Genomic DNA, 16926 nt, shown 5'->3' with positions numbered 1-16926 from the left:
TGAATGTCTGCGCATGCCAAGAAAATAAAGCATAGAACTATAGCGATTTAATTATAAATAATTTAATTGCGAGTGTGAAAAAAGCTGATAAAACATATAAGAAATATATAATGCAAACAATGTCTCATAGTCCAAAAACTGACCGAGATCACGTGGAGATGATAAAGACATGTATAAGGGCTGTTTTCCGTTGTCGCGTTTTTCATACGCACGTTAAAGTCTAAATCCTTATACATGTCATATTTGAAAGAGCTAGGCGAATAAATCGAAATAATTTATTGGAAGCATTTAAATTCCTCCGCGCGTTTTCCACCCTTATTAAGGGCTGTTTTCCACTATCGCGTTTTTTGTACGTAAGTATACGCACGTAAAAGTTTAAAATCATTTAAATGATACTTATGAAATCAACGATTAAATAGATGCATAGGGTTGGATTCTGTTGATGATTTGGCGTGTTTTTTTCTGGTATAAATAATCATACAACAACTTAAAGAGTTTTAAAACGCGAGTTTCAAAAACGCGACAGTGGAAAGCAGCCAAGTATGCAGGACGGCGATGCGATATGTTATAACTGAGTACGGTCGTTTTGTGAAAGTTGATAAAATATTGCATTAATTGCCTAAGTTGATTTCAATTCCATTTTTACGCTTCATGAATAATATATACAAATATCTTTTTGCAAACCGTGCACCTATTTGCTTTGGTTGTCATCGTCGCGTTGCCGTTCTTCGTGCTTAAATTTCCAGTCCTGCCCCTCATGCTCCTCCTTTCTAGTTCATGTTGCAGGTCCCGCCATGCACCTTTATCACAGATTTTCCCTGTCGTCTCGTTGCATGTGTTCTCTTTGTACAAACAATTTCTCCCTCTATTACAAAACACGGACGTCAAGAAGTTTTACCTGCGAATAGAATGAAATACATAAAACAATGAGCCACATGAATCCTATATTTAACTATGACACATGGAGCTGCATGCATGGCGTAACAATGCATATTAATACCGTGCATGAAGCAATTAAGTTAACTCCTTTCATACAGATGTATCGATTTATATACGTTTGCTGCGTTTCATATACTCTTCTTCTGAGTTGGCCTAATTGGCGCGAGGTATGATATCGCTGTAGGCGACCACGGACATTCGGCGGTGCATGTATATTGTTGGTGGCCGGTGACAAAAGAGAATTATACAATTGACATGATTCTACAGCTAGTGATTACCTTACAAAACCTGGGATGAAATTTAAACTGCCAGATAAGCCCTGTTTACACTACGCTTGATTTATTTACGGCTAAAATAGGAACCCCTGCCCATTTCATCCATGCCCGGCCTTTGTTTTGGTTACCCGAGCACTGATAAAATTGGGCACGGGTACCCATTTTAGCCGTGCCGTGCCAATAAATCGCACCCGTATCAATTTTATTCGCACCCGTTCAAATTTCACCCGTACCAATTTCTGTTCAATTTCAGTTTTGGAGCGGATAAAATTGAAAATGACGAGATTTGTGGTCATCTACTTAGATGATCCAAATTTCATGCGTACTATTTATATCCGTACCAAAATTGCGCGTAGTGTAAATGGGGCTTAAGTAAGTAAACGGGGCTTGTATCGCCGACTGCCGGTGCATCGGGCCAACGAGAGACAGGCTTTTGCTCCTTACCATTGCAATGAATAATGATGCTACTTACGGTAGTATCAGAAACACAAGCAGCAAGCTTGTCCCCCCTAGGACTCCACTGTAATTGGAATATCGGCCCGGATCCTTGGTACGTATAAAGCAAAGTTCCATTCTGGGAAAAAGATAACGTGAAGCACGATTTAAAACTGTAGTTATTGAAAAAACGTATGGATTGTTTGAAAAAAATAATCGTATAGAGAACGTCACAAAACCAACATGCATGTAAATGTAAAGGAAAGAAGTGTGGTACAATAGTGTTTATATATAGTAGCTATAGGTACAAACACTGTGGTACAAATTAAACACATACATACAGTATATGCAGAGAAAGAGAAACTCTAACCTGCTAAATATGTCTCTCATTTATTCATATAGTAATCAATTCTGATGTCCAGCTATACTGAATTTTTATTGGCAAGTAGCTGTAGTTTCGCCACTAAAATGTAATCCTGCTTATTTTGCTCGGCATATTCTAATAAACCGAGACCTGGAAATGCATGCCTTACAGTATTGATAAAAAAGTTTGCATAGACATTGACGACTTTGTGGCACTTACCTGAGTCGACCAAATATTTACGCATCTATCGCTGGATCCGGTCGCAATAAATTTTGCGTCCGGACTGTACGAAACTGAGTATACGGGCTCTCTGTGTCCAGCCAAGGTAAGTGAACAGCTGCCGGTCTCGTTTTCCCATATACGTACAACACCGTCTAGAGAAGCACTGAAGGTAAACAAAAAATATTGAAACGTTTATCTTAGACTCATATCATATCATATCATCCTATACTAAGGAATGGTCAGTCAGTGCACAATAAATCACATCATCGTACCCAGGATTTCTCTTTGGGAAAAAGCCTGGGTACGAGGTTGAATAAATCGCCGTGGCCACGACAATATACGGTATGCATAAATACACGGAGTCGGGGTTCCGGAGTCCCGGAGTGAAGTGTCCAACACTTTAAAACACGGAGTGGTAAAAACACGGAGTCGACGTAAAAACACGGAGTCCACGTAAAAACACGGTTTTTACTCAATATTTTTATTTTATATGTGGTTCCAGGTATTCAGATCCTGTGGAGATGGCTATGCCCTCATTGCAGGGGTGTTGAAGGGGGTCTTTTGAAGATGAGATGATTGGCAATGTGGCAATGATGAAGATTGATGATTGGTAACATTTGATATAATTCCGTTATAGGAACTGTAGAATGCAGAATATTGTGGATAATTGTGGATTTGAAAATTATATTTATGAAATGCTACGAATATGTGTTTGCTGTTTGGCAAAACCCGGGTGCAATATGGAAACGCGTGAGATGCCTTGGCCAGAATGAATGCCGGTTATTGCCATTCCGGTCAAGTCCCTTTCGTTTGTTTTTCGTTGAAAACTGTAGTTATGTTTCACCAGGCTCCAAGCATAACTAGGAAAAGCACGTTTCTAACCCGCTAGCAGGTCTTGGAAAATTGTGTGACGTGAATTAGTGGTGAGATCGGTGATGATGATGAAGTCCAAATATGCATGAGCATGCTTTTTTCCGTATGTATTGGGCTGTTGGTTTGCTATTGGGGGCTAATCCCTTAATCGATTGTTTCCTGTTCTCTGAATTGATTGGTTCCATAAAACATCCCCAATGTGTGATGATTTTGTGAGAAAGGGTGGTATTCAATCCCACGTGCATTCCCGTTAGTGAAATTATAAAGCGCGGCATGGGAGCGTGCCGGGGAAAATTATCATCATCATTGCCACATTGCCAATCATCTCATCTTCAAAAGGCACCCTCCAACACCCCTGCAATGAGGGCATAGCCATCTCCACAGGATCTGAATACCTGGAACCACATATAAAATAAAAATATTGAGTAAAAACCGTGTTTTTACGTGGACTCCGTGTTTTTACGTCGACTCCGTGTTTTTACGTCGACTCCGTGTTTTTACGTCGACTCCGTGTTTTTACCACTCCGTGTTTTTACGTGGACTCCGTGTTTTTACGTCGACTCCGTGTTTTTACGTCGACTCCGTGTTTTTACCACTCCGTGTTTTTACGTGGACTCCGTGTTTTTACGTCGACTCCGTGTTTTTACGTCGACTCCGTGTCTTTACCACTCCGTGTTTTAAAGTTTTGGGCACTTCACTCCGAGACTCCGTACTCCGGAACTCCGTACTCCGGAACTCCGACTCCGTGTTTTCATGCATACCACAAGATAGACCCTCCCCGAAAGGTTAGGCCTGATGTGAATATTAATTAGCCACTCATCACAATATACTGCAAATTGACTTTCAAAGAAACGTGATGGCTTTGAAGAGTACGACTTACGTTGCTAAACACGGAGGGATTGTGACGTTAAAACTTCCAGGTCCACTTGGGCTCCATTCCAAAGTATAAACTTGGTCTTTTGCGTCATTCTGATAGCTATGTACAGGAGCGTCGTTCTTCAAACTCCATACCTATAAGAACAAAGAACCAAACACAATATCAATGCCAATGGACGATTTCAGACAAAATCTTAATCTGAACATAGAAGACAAAAAGAAAACATCTCGCAACAAAACTTTGCACTTTTTTGTATTATGATATATTATGTGGTATACTGTTGGTCATAACAATTTAACGAACACTAAAACTCACCTTTGCACTGCCATCGTCAGAACACGAAGCAAGTAAAGTGCCTGACGGATCCCATTTTATCGCATTTATTTCACCCTATACGCGTAAACACACGAGAAAACGATGTGAATGAAGAACTTGAAAAGTTTCGACGTTACGGCGGTTACACATCATGATATATATTAGGCATTATATACTGTACAGTTGCGCCAAAATGCATGTAATTTATCGTGGAAAAATTCCAAAAGTTATCCTCAATAGGGCACCAATGAATGATAGCAAGTAATTATAACATCTACTGTGATATTTATAGCTGCTATATAATATTCTTGTATGGTGTATCGGGCATAAAGCGAATAAATTAATACCACCCTGGGTCCGTTAAGCTCGGGCCTTCGTTGATTGATGATTCAGCTGCTATGTACAATATAGTAATCTCAAATCCATCTTTAGGTTTTGTTTATAAAAAACAACGAGTTAAATTTGGAAGCCATTTCAGTGCCAAATGAAGCGCCAGAATAGCTGCACTAGCCTGTAGCGCAAACTTACTGTATTTGAATTTGAATCCTTGTTTTTGATTGAAAAAAAAAACTCACTATAGGCATTATATAGCTTGATAGGAGAAGGACCGCCGAAAGAAATTGTCGGGCCCGGGGCAAATTTTTTTTCCGTGTCCCTATTAACGTCATGGTTTTAAATATCTGCGATGCATAAAGTACTTCAAAGCGATGTGAAAAAGTTACAAACAATATGAACGTATCACTTAAAATAACGATCACTGTCACTCGAACTTTCGACTAGTGTGCGAATAATACACCGAGCCCAACATTTTTAAGGTGCTTTAATTTTAAGTTCTTTCTTAAGTCGGGGGCCCCCAATGATTCCTATCCACAATACAGTAAACTCTATATTATACTAATTTTGCAATAGAATAGAAGAATATATAATCCTAAACTACTGTATTAGAACTGTACTGGTTACATGTACATTTGGTACATTTTATGGAAGCCGTTTTTAATTTGGCGCCAGCTAGTCTAGACTTTAGACGCAGGTTTTTGGAGTCCATTGCTGATTGCACAAGACTGTTAATAAATTCTTATCTCGTCAGAACATAAAAACAAGCAACAACGATTCAGTTGCCAAGAATGAGTTTCAGTGAGCAAATCTAGACAAACCTACATATGTAGCTTAATTAACCTACCGTATGTCCTTCGAACGTTTTCACGGATTTCTCAACGCCGACTTTACAAACATGGATTGTCTTATCAGGTGAACACGAAGCAAATGTGCTTGTATTTTGCCAATCAATATCTAATGTTGGGGCTATAAAGAAATAATAACAAGATACAGTAAGTATTTGTTTACAACGTGAGCAGACAATTGGCAATTCCCTTCAAAAAATTTTTGCCATGCTTGTTTTAATACGTATATTATAAGTCGTTAAACCTTACTCACCTTGATGTAAAGAAAACTGTTGCTTGACTTGCCACGTTGTTGTGTCCCACACTATACATAACTGAAAATGTAAAATTATACGTAGTACGTAGTTAAAATTACACTTAAATTATACAATAGATTAATTCACTCTTTGAAAATAACGGTTTAAGATGCGGAAATGAAGGGGGTGTAATTCAAAATTGTTCGTTCAAACCATTATATGTCCCATTATATTTAAAATCATGCATGGAAAAGGGTGAGGGTAAAAAAGTGTTATTACAAAGAATTGAATTCCACTAATTTATGGCCAATCATTATGTATATAAAAAGTTTGTTTACATGCTGAGATTTGTACCTGGTCAATAGCAGCAGAAAGAAGGTAACTGCCTTTGTCGTTCCATTTCACACAGAAAATTACACCTTTATGTTCCTTCAATGTCACAACTTCTTGACCTTATAATAAGAGATGTATAATGATTAACATTCACGGCAGGGTGAGGTCCAGTAAACTCGAAAAAGCCGGATGATCAAAATAAAAGGAGGAACGACACAAGGAAACAAGCTACTAGGAGGAACGACACAAAAAAAATTATAAAGGCTATTTAAGGAGAGTTGAAGATTGCGAATATTTTTAAGTATATGTAAGTATGGTGTGCGACGTTTTTCTATATTAGATCTCACAAACAATATAGCTACTTAATTGGCGAAAAAGTAAATGTATGTATAGAGTCTATAGACATTTTAAACGCATTTTAATAGACCTTTTTCATAATGACGTCAAACGCGGAAGTGATGTTACACGAAGTTTGATTGGCTCGATAGTTTTGTGGAGCCAATCAAATTTCGTGTAACATCAGACTCTCCGCGTTTGACGTCATTATAAGAGAGGTCTATTGTTGTACCGGTATCTAAAATTTAGCCTATGCAGAAATTTATCCTTTATCCTCTGGTGTCATTTACAAAATACACTGTAGATCATGCATGACAATATACTCACCCTCGTTATTCCATATCTTTACATGGCCATTGTACAAACCAGTAGCTAATAATGTCCCGTCGTTCTGTTGAAATGAAAATTGCAAGTAGTTATATATACAACACATATGGCAATTGTACAGTAAAATTTGTTTATAATAGTTAAAAAATATATACTCACATTCCAATCTAGTGCTGTAACATCTTTCCCCTGAGGGATGTTCCCCGGAATATTTTCGCTGTCCTTTTCCTCCTGAGGCAACACCAACGGAGTGACTTCTTTAATATCCTCAGTATTTGTAAACGGCCATAATCTAACGGTGGCATCACCAGCGCTGCAAGCATGTCAGGTAAAGAACAAAAACACGAAAAGCGATTATTGTGGATACCACGGCACTGGAACATGCAAATAGGCCAAATAATCCCCACTTTCATCACAAATCTAACTTTCAGGCACAAGTGAGAAATTATTCAAGGACGGATTCAACAGCGCACAGTACATACCCAGAAGCTAAGACGTCAACACTTGGGTTCCAGCTGCACACACATACCTTATAATATGAAATAGCGATTTAACACATTTATATGAATCATTTTAAAGTTATTAAAATATCTATATATACTAATTATAGATATAATTTACTATAATTAGAAGAAGGCATCAGTTGCTGTAGTTCCTTAGCTAAACATGGCAGCTTCCAGGGTTTTATACACGATTGTAATATTGTTACAATGTGTCAGTGTGATTCATATGCATGCTTATGGTTGATGGTTCTCTTTTGTTTTAGCATTCCTAGAAGTGATTCTGCCATTCAAGGCATCTTTTTATATATTTTTGAATAAAAATACATTCCGTCAATTCAGCTCTTGTGTGACTGTGAGTGCTCGCTTATAGGTATACGAGAATGGTTGTAATGAATGATATACAGTATATAGTTAACGTAATTTGTTATATGAGAATAGATTATAATGTATTATATGTATACATCATATACTCATCAGTGATACAGTCATATAGAGTCACAGTTGTACAATTTTTTTTATTTCCAGTCATTATAAAACAAACTCAGTAATTTGCAACTTACCTCTGACTGATGTCCCTCCAGAGTCGTCACTTTCGTGTTGGGGAACTCAGGACCACTTGCCACGTCAATAAAACTCAACGCTTCTTTGGCCTTATCCTCTAAATGTCTCAGCGCTTTGGTATGTAAATCAGAAACTGCAGATGGATTTACAGCTTCTACTAAAGACAGTTCACCTTCACCGTAAAAAGTTCCATCCTGTAATTGAATGAGATGATAAAATGAATCTCTCTGATATTTTTTGTGTTACCATAGAATAAAGACGCGCTGAAATTTCTCAGTAGCGAATATAGGAATTGCGAATTTCATTTGCACGAGTGTTTTAGACGGCATCATCGCAAGAAAAACATCATTTAATTATCTTGGTCTTATTCTAAGAAGTGATTTAACTTGGCATGAACATATTGACAATTTAATTACCAAAATTAACCAAAGACTCGGGGTAGTGCGAAGGATCAAGGAATATTTAGATTTGAACACACGTTGCATGTGTACTATACACATCGCTAGTACTTCCATTATTCGACTACGGTGACGTGATTTGGGGTGACAAGAACAATGCTGTATTTATGAACTCGCTGCAAATGCTGGAGAACAAAGCTACCAAGATCATCTTAAACAAACAACCGCGATATTCGAGAACAACGCGTTACGAGAACTTTAATGGTAAACGCTGGCGACAAGAAAACATAACCACTGATGCACTTTTGTCTACAAATGCATGCACGGCTTAATTGACTTTGATTTCGACTTAGCGAAGAACGAAGATATCCATAGTCACTGCACAAGACGAGGCAGAGATCTACACATACATACCACGAGCAAGGACGAACAAAGGAAAACAACGACCAATTTATCAAGTTTCAATAGACTTCAACAAGTTGGAACATGAACTAAAAAACGCTATTTCATTACCTAACTATTAAGGACGATGATCGAATATACAATTTGGCTATAGCTCACTTTCCTTCTTCATCCCTTTTCACTATACCATTTTCTACTCTATATCTTTCCTCCACATCATATTCCAATTTCCTCATTGTATTGCATCATATAGTAATATATTGTATTGCGTTGTTAAATGCAGTATTGTATTGTTTGGCATAATTAACAATTAGACAACGAGTCCGAGTTGTCTATGAGCGAATAATCAACGAAGGCAAAGTTTTGTTTTCGTATACACCCTGTACCTAGATATATTATTTATTACTTAAAATATAGTCAATAATTTTTCTTCCTCTTAGCATCACTATAGTATCATTGGTTTAATTTGTTTTGGTACATTACACAGTTGCCAGTAAATATAGATTTTACGTTCGACTTGTAACACCAATATCTCACGAGCGAGCACAGCTCACTCATGGGATAGTGTTTTTGACATAAGAACATTAAATCCATATCTTCGAGCGAACCGTATGATGTTCTGTTTATTATATGGACTAAAATAAGAGTGGCAAAAATACACAATGTCAAAGTCAATACGACTATATACACAAAGTCAAGCGAATATTTTTAAAATTATAGCCTAAACCTAGGTTTCCGTTAATTTCATTTTATATATGAACCAAACACCATTTGTATTTTCACAACAACAATGAAAATGGCAGGAAAATTTTCAAAACTCGTTATGTCACTCCTAAAGGTGACATACGGAAAATACGAGCACTGTACCCTGCATGTAGTGGCGTATGAGTTATATGAGTGTTTTAGTTCTCAGTGAAATCCACCATCCATATAATAAAATAAAACTTATTTCACTTCTCGTTCTGTATTTTGATATCTAACATACTGTAAAATCAAGATAGTTGAGTGTTCCTATGCATCATAATGCATATATTGTTGATAATAAAAGAGCCTTAAGAGAGCCCTCATACCACATGTGCAAAACAAAATTGATGGTTTGATTTAAAACTCAAATATAAAAGGTAATGTCCAGTCAGGTTTGCGCATCGGTTCTGAACATAACTATCATTTTAATTACCTCTCCAAAGCATGCTTCTGCTTCTACAAATTGCACTCCCTTCTGAAGCACAGAAATTAAAGCACCAGAGGGTATTGAAACACCATCAATACTTGAATGAATAGAATTACTTTCCACTCCAAAACTGAAAGCAGAATGTGGGAACCCTAAAGGAGAAAAACATAGGTACATTGTGGAGAAAAGGAAGTTCTCACTAATTACAGTATACCTGGGTTAAGAATTTTGCTCACGAACAATGTCTATGACAATACCATCTATAGACAATGCGAAAACTTCCCATACATCTATGTATGTTGTACTACGGATGAGAAGTTATTGATTGAATATAGTTTTTATAGAAATTTATTGATGAAGTTCAAACAATCTCACAGAAAATCTGCCAATAAGCATGAAGGTGATCACATTAGATCAGTGACATGGCTCTGACCAACATCAGAGTTTCCACTAAAAATACATGCTTCTATATGTGACTGTCCATCTGTATCCGTAATTGCTAGTTATGGTCAGTGTACCCACATGATATGTGCTGTTCCTCACTTTTCCCACACAAACCTTTTATTTATGCTTGATTATTCACATTGCATATATCATAGCTTAGCCAAGTGAACAGACAAAATATTTTTCAAGAACAAGGTCTGTATTCATGTTAATGTAAATAGCTGTACATTTTCAAATTGTAAGCAATTCATGCTGTAAATTAAAATAGGCCAGGAAATTTCAGGGCTATTTACAAAGCATACATGGAGCTTGTTGAGGATATTTAATAATAGCAACAATATAAAAAGATGTGAAGTTTTTAAACTGACGCAAGGCTGATCTACTCTAGTATAATCCGCTAAAATATTCGATTAAAGTATTTTAAATATAAATGATTCATTCAAACTAACCAGACTCCTGTAGATATCTGTATACCAAAAAGTTCACTTCATCACTACTTATAGCCATGATTGCAAGCTTTTTCCAAAGGCAGGACCAAACTACAAATCACCGGGACAAATGTCTATCATTTTAGAAAACGAACACATTTTCAAGTCTTGCCGCGTTTAATACAATGGAATTTCCCTGGGAATTTACAAGTGTTCCAATTTCTTCAAAAAATATGGCGGCCGCTATATGTGACGTCATGCTGACGCGTTCCACAATCTCTAGTGCCAGTACTAATGTTCTGATTTCCACTGCTCGTTCTTTTCCAAAATCTATCTTCGAAGGTAAGGAGTTAAGAAAAATGCAATCCATATCAATCAAAGCGATTTTTCTGCCGAGAACATTACACAACGCCAAATAACACCGATTTGATATGTAAAGTTTTATCACTTTCATAAATTCAAAGTATATTTTGTCTAGATTCGCCTAAATTCGACTGTTAAGGCGACGTAGTGTAAGCTCTTGTTATGGAATTATCACGACGTGAAAATACTGTATATATTCATCGATACAATTTTAAAATTAAATCCTTCCAATCGAACTGCTAGTCTGTTACTATCAGAAATTCTTAAATTTTTTTTACTTAAATGAATTTGTCTTTTCCCCTAAAATCTAGTTTGTCAAAAACCCATGATGTAAACATATATATTATATACATAATCACCATGACCGCAGGAATGCTCATTTTTGAAGAATTGCTATAGGGTCTCTTTTTCTACAAGTATATTAGACTGGGTAGTGCATGAATACTTCATATAAAGCATGAAAAATTTGTGAAGCCTCACTGGACATAGTGCATATTTCATGTAGACCTGCAATTGTTTCTCTGTAGAAATGGGTCGTGTAATCAGAGGTCAGCGTAAAGGCGCTGGCAGTGTTTTCCGATCCCACACTAAACACAGGAAAGGTGCAGCCAAATTACGAGTGCTAGATTATGCTGAAAGACATGGATATATAAAAGGTGTCATCAAAGATATCATTCACGATCCAGGTCGTGGAGCTCCACTGGCTGTTGTTGTTTTCCGTGATCCTTATCGTTATCAACTGAGGAAGGAGCTTTTTGTTGCTACAGAAGGAATGTACACAGGCCAGTTTGTGTACTGTGGCAAGAAAGGTGTAACTTCATTTCAATTGCATTTTGCCAATACCACTCAATTGGTTTAAATATTACAAAATAATAAATACTTTCAGTAAACAGTAGTTGACCTAATTAAAGAATGTCAAGCTGTGGTGTATGCCTTGTACATGTGAATGCAATATCTCCCAATCATATATGATCAATGCTATTAAAATAAATAATCTCAAAGAATGTCACCACCATTCTAAGTAAAACAAAAATTTCAAATTACAATAGCCAATATCAACTAAATCAATTGAAAATATGATTCAATTGAGTGATTCTATGCCTACAGTGATGCAAGTGTTAAAAAAATGTTCGGAGCAATTTTTTCACCATTGGATTGGGATTTATTAATATTGAGATGTGTTATATGGATCTAAAAAAATCTATGGTGTAGCCTTAAATTTTTATATGAATCATATCCTGTATTGTTTTTCAGCAACATTGCAGGTTGGTAATTGTTTACCAGTTGGCCAAATGCCAGAGGGAACCATCATTTGCAATGTTGAAGAAAAAACCGGTGATGGTGGAGCGATGGCCCGAGCTTCAGGCAACTACGCCACGGTTATTTCACATAATGTTGACACGAGGAAAACCCGCATTAAGTTGCCATCCGGCATCAAGAGAGTGGTTCCTTCGGCAAACCGAGCGTTGGTTGGTATTGTTGCTGGTGGCGGTCGTATTGAGAAGCCAATGTTGAAGGCCGGTCGTGCTTACCACAAGTACAAGGTGAAACGAAACTGCTGGCCTCGCGTCCGTGGTGTTGCCATGAACGTAAGTAGATTGATTGTACTGTTATTACAACTTTGAAGCTCCATTGTTTACAAGCTGTCGTGTCTTTGCAGCCTGTAGAGCATCCTCACGGTGGTGGTAACCATCAACATATCGGTAAACCTTCGACGATGCGAAGAGATGCATCTGCTGGTAGGAAAGTGGGTCTGATCGCCGCTCGCCGTACCGGACGTATCAGAGGAGGAAAGAAACAACTGAAGGCTGACTTAAAGGAGGCAGAAAAGTAGTTTGATGACTGTTTTGCTTGCAATTAAAAATAAATATGAAAGAAAATTTTGATCTGTTATTTTGTTTGTTTTCAAATTCTGCGTAGAAATTCTAAACATTAAACTAGAAGTAATCAAAGATTAGCAAGTGCGTTCGGTGATAGGATTTCTCATCGTTAAAACACTCCAAGATAGATTCCTGATGCTTTGCCTTTGAAAAGATTTCTCACTGATTTTTCGAACACTTCAAAATCAAAATTAACTATACAATTCCTACAACTTCCTAATGAAACAGGCGAATTCGCAAGCCCAATTGCCCGGTCCTAACTCCTAAACAACAAACTACGGAAAGCACGTGAAATTATAGCCTGAAACGCAGACTATATTGGGGTCTTTGCAGGCTAGTGAAATTAGGACGCCCCACGAAATCCGGCAGGCGAAGCAAACGTAGAAACACGAAAGCGAGGCAAATGCCAAACAAGAATCCCAAAACGACATCCCATCCAGCCGTGACGTTACGATTAGGAAGCGTTCCGTCTTCGTCGAACGAAATAAAGAGGATGACAATATTGAATAGTCTACCCCCGTTAATTTTAACTTCAATTTGTACCATGAATGATTAACCTGCTTGTCACGAAGCCTTTCCAAATACGAGCAAAAATTAATTCTAGAGGCGGTGCGAAAGTACAAGTCGAGAAACATTTCGGCATTTGCTTGTAACTAACTGAAAACATGACGTATTTTGAAAAAGGTCAGCATTTTGACGTAGTTTGGGATATAATGTCCAGAAACTAAAGCCCTGGTCAAACGAGCATGATAGCCGGATGAGAGTTGAGAAGCGAGAGTTCGCACGAGAGTTTTCCAAACTCTCGATGCGACGGTCAAACGATAATGATGAGAGTTGAGAACGAGAGTTGATTACCGCGCGCATTAATTTCGTCATTAGTCCACTTCGTTTTGCTATTTTTTTGTTTCTGCCCGTTGTTTTCAAAAGATTTCTTTTTTTGCAAAAAAAATGCAAACCGCTGGCGGTTTTGCAACTCTCATCAACTCTCATGACCGATCAAACGCGTCCAAACTCTCATCAACTCTCATTAAAATTTGAACCAGTTCAAAGTCGATGAGAGTTGATGAGAGTGCACGAGAGTTCGCGGTCAAACGCAAGCGAGAGTTGCAACTCTCATCAACTATCATTCTCGTTTGACCAGGGCTTAAGACACAGCCTAGACTATAAAGAACTTCACAATTGGAAGAGACAATGTGGGCCGGGGTTAGCGCTGATCTATAGCTTTGAACACTAAGTTGAACACATGCCGGGGTTAACGTTAACATCAACTTCGGTATAAAAACTGCCTAAAATATACAAAAAAACTTCTCGACGTTTCGACCTGACGGCCTTCGTCAGGAGAGTTAATAACTATTAACTGTTGTGTTTTGTCTATTTTGGGCAGTTGTTATACCACACTTGATGCTAAGTTGTTTGAAGACCCTGCCACGCTGCTCCCTGGTTATATTGGAACGTGTCTACATGCCTGGGTTAAATTTTATTCAATTTTATTTATTATTTAAGTATTTATTATTAGATTTTATTAATTTAGTTATTTGCTTCTGAACTACTGTTCGTTTTAAAACTTTAGAAAACTTCATGACTTCTATCAGTGCAAAAAATATTTATGAAAAAAGATATGAATTGCCTTGCTAAAGAGGAAATCTAAGATGGAACTCCTGAGGCTAAAGATGGAACTCCTGAGGCTAAAGTTACTCACACCTTTTCTCTCAGACGACCGATTCTTTGCATTTCGCTGAATTTTTAAAATATCCTACATTGTTGAGAGAATTATTAATTAATAGCGTCATCATCAATTAATGGCGTCATCGCCATTTAACGAGGTTTCTGTCTCCTATTATGTGGAAATTAGTTCCGATTCTCATCCAAATTCACACAAAAAATTATGTAAATAAATCATATGGAACAGCAATCAGGCTCCTGAGCGTGCATGCCAAATTTATTTTCCCTCCGGCTCTGCTATTAAATCCTGCATTCCTACAATTTCGGCACTTATCTCCCACAATTTTTTTGCTGCTACATCATCTTGGCCTGTTTTCGCTGGCTCTCTCTCTTCACAATCGATAAAATACCTCCCAGAGATGCCCTCGACCTCTTCAGACACAGCCAAATGTATGCTGGTCTGTGCCCCTTGTTCAGGTGTCTTAAAAAATATAGATAATACTCTCCTCATCAAATTTCCCAAATTCTCTGGCAGTCCATATAGGCGACTCGGATTAGCAAGTCCTGTGGAAGATATGCCGGGATGGAGCGAGTTCGCTGTTACACCGCTACCATTTATGCGCCTCGCTAGCTCTCTCGTAAACAAGATATTCGCCAGCTTGCTTTGACCATAAGCTTCCAAATTACGGTAATTTTTTTCGCTGTGCATATTATCGAATCTGAAAGGCGAGAGCGTTTCCAAAAAGTTATGATGTGCAATCGAGGATACGACAACAATGCGTGATGGGGCTGATTTCTTTAACAGATCAAGAAGCAAGTTCGTCAACAAAAAGTGTCCGAAATGATTCACTGCCATAGTTAATTCAAGCCCATCTTCGGTTTCCTCCCGTTTGGGTAAACCTATCACTCCGGCATTGTTTATCAATACGTGAAGCTCAGGCTCGTTTGTATTGATTTCTTTCGCAAATGCACGAATGGATTTCATCGAGGCAAGGTTTAGATGTTTCAAGATGACATTTGAACTGCCAGTTTCCTCTACAATGGAGTTCAAGGCAGCTTCTCCTCGCTTAAGATCCCGACACGCCATGATAACTCTTGCACCACGTCTAGTTAAATCAACTGCAGTAGCTTTACCAATTCCAGAATTCGCTCCTGTTATAAGCACTACCCTGCCACTCATTCTTGCTGTGCTTGTGCAGACTCCACCGGCAATAAACTTTCTCAACAAGCTATAACTTATTGCGACCATTGCGGTAATTCCTGCCAATCGAAGAAACACATTCATGTCTTTTTAGCTTTAGTAACCGCGTCCAGTAAATATTCGCCCTTTACTTCGTAATTAACATACTCAAGTGAAGTATTCAAGTGTTAAATTTCACGCCCACGCGCTTCTCCGCCCGATTCCCGATTTTATTATTATTTTTCGTCGTCGCAAGCGTGTTTTGGCGCGAAATATACTAGTATTTGAAAAGTGGGATGCTCATTTGTACCCAGCGCTTGACTGGATGCGGCGCTCGATGAAGAGTGTATGTGACCGTAATTATCTACGTCAAATTTTTGTCTCGCAAGAGTTGTGGTGCACTACTCGAAATGTTTGGCCAATTTTCCGATGCGCGATTTGACTTCGCAATGCATGATATGACAATTCCTCCACGAGGCACGAATAAACCGTTCTTTTGATGCTCACACTTTACTCTATGTAACAAGTTACGAAACCGCTCAGTACACATAAGTGGTAAAAATCGAATATTGTTTTGAGTTTCGCAAACAGTAATCGTAAGCAGGTTCGTGGGATTTCCTTTTAAGCTTTGTGCTCCTTCTCTGCGCATATCTAAAACCAAAAAAAATAATAAATAAATAGTAAATCATGCTATAACAACAATGTTCCTGCATTGATGTTTCAAGTAAAAAAATAATTTTTGATAGAAATATTGTCCTTCGTGCATTATACGGGAATAAAAATCGCATATGTTTACCTATAGAGTTTCCTGTACAGATAAAGTGTTTTGTGTCTACCTATGTAACTCGAAAAAGGTCGGTAAGTACTTTTTTTTGTTATCAATGTAATAGTTGAAATGTAATAGTTGAATGCGACGTTATAATGTGTGTTTGTCATCTAAAGCGCGCTGCTTACAACCAACCAGCGCATCAATATATGACGAATCCGAGCAAATGATTTTAAGAGCACGATCTGGATCGGATTAATTTCATCTGACAATGCGGATGATAAGGTAGCCCACGATGGTGAATGGTGATGCATATTCCAATAGCAAATGGACGAAGGAACAAGAATCAGTGGTTGGACAATCAGTGGCTCCCAATAGAAATCCATCGGGCAGATGTAGTCTCTTAGATTCAGTCTCTTAGAACAGAAATATCGCATGCCCAATCAATTAAGAAA

At 37.9% G+C, this 16926-nt stretch overlaps 3 protein-coding genes across 3 annotated transcripts; 1 reads left to right on the top strand and 2 right to left on the bottom strand.

Moving 5' to 3' along the window:
• Nucleotides 1–399: 399 nt before the first annotated feature.
• Nucleotides 400–10851, bottom strand: LOC114525979 (F-box-like/WD repeat-containing protein TBL1X). The gene is made up of 14 exons (XM_028547456.1): nt 10642–10851; nt 9755–9900; nt 7777–7971; nt 7196–7242; nt 6873–7026; nt 6714–6777; nt 6072–6169; nt 5735–5795; nt 5481–5602; nt 4301–4375; nt 3989–4119; nt 2233–2398; nt 1687–1788; nt 400–898 (listed from the first exon to the last, which is right to left on the bottom strand). The coding sequence occupies exons 1-14, from the start codon at nt 10697–10699 to the stop codon at nt 869–871; spliced, it is 1449 nt and encodes a 482-aa protein (XP_028403257.1). The 5' UTR covers nt 10700–10851; the 3' UTR covers nt 400–868.
• A 629-nt stretch (nt 10852–11480) lies between these two features.
• LOC114529335 (60S ribosomal protein L8-like) lies at nt 11481–12869 on the top strand. The gene is made up of 3 exons (XM_028551098.1): nt 11481–11792; nt 12238–12572; nt 12644–12869. Exons 1-3 carry the CDS (start codon nt 11513–11515, stop codon nt 12815–12817), a joined length of 789 nt encoding a protein of 262 aa, XP_028406899.1. The 5' UTR covers nt 11481–11512; the 3' UTR covers nt 12818–12869.
• A 1537-nt stretch (nt 12870–14406) lies between these two features.
• On the bottom strand, nt 14407–16214 carry LOC114526949 (retinol dehydrogenase 12-like). The gene has a single exon (XM_028548498.1). It carries the CDS (start codon nt 15808–15810, stop codon nt 14803–14805), a length of 1008 nt encoding a protein of 335 aa, XP_028404299.1. The 5' UTR covers nt 15811–16214; the 3' UTR covers nt 14407–14802.
• Nucleotides 16215–16926: the final 712 nt, after the last annotated feature.

Source organism: Dendronephthya gigantea, unplaced genomic scaffold (genome assembly GCF_004324835.1).
Source record: "Dendronephthya gigantea isolate DGI-Jeju-01 unplaced genomic scaffold, DenGig_1.0 000001F, whole genome shotgun sequence".
In the NCBI taxonomy this organism is placed as follows: Eukaryota; Metazoa; Cnidaria; class Anthozoa; order Malacalcyonacea; family Nephtheidae; genus Dendronephthya; species Dendronephthya gigantea.
This window is presented reverse-complemented; position numbering and strand designations above follow the sequence as displayed.

Bases quoted from the DNA above. Each gene is read 5' to 3' on its own strand.
- LOC114525979 (XM_028547456.1), bottom strand. From the start codon at position 10,699: ATGGCTATAAGTAGTGATGAAGTGAACTTTTTGGTATACAGATATCTA. The intron at 4,120-4,300 runs GTGAGTTTTAGT...TTGTTCTTATAG, and splicing joins CTGACGATGGCAGTGCAAAG to GTATGGAGTTTGAAGAACGA. The intron at 2,399-3,988 runs GTAAGTCGTACT...GTTTACCTTCAG, and splicing joins ATCCCTCCGTGTTTAGCAAC to TGCTTCTCTAGACGGTGTTG.
- LOC114529335 (XM_028551098.1), top strand. From the start codon at position 11,513: ATGGGTCGTGTAATCAGAGGTCAGCGTAAAGGCGCTGGCAGTGTTTTC. The intron at 11,793-12,237 runs GTGTAACTTCAT...ATTGTTTTTCAG, and splicing joins TGTGTACTGTGGCAAGAAAG to CAACATTGCAGGTTGGTAAT. The intron at 12,573-12,643 runs GTAAGTAGATTG...GTGTCTTTGCAG, and splicing joins TCCGTGGTGTTGCCATGAAC to CCTGTAGAGCATCCTCACGG.
- LOC114526949 (XM_028548498.1), bottom strand. From the start codon at position 15,810: ATGAATGTGTTTCTTCGATTGGCAGGAATTACCGCAATGGTCGCAATA.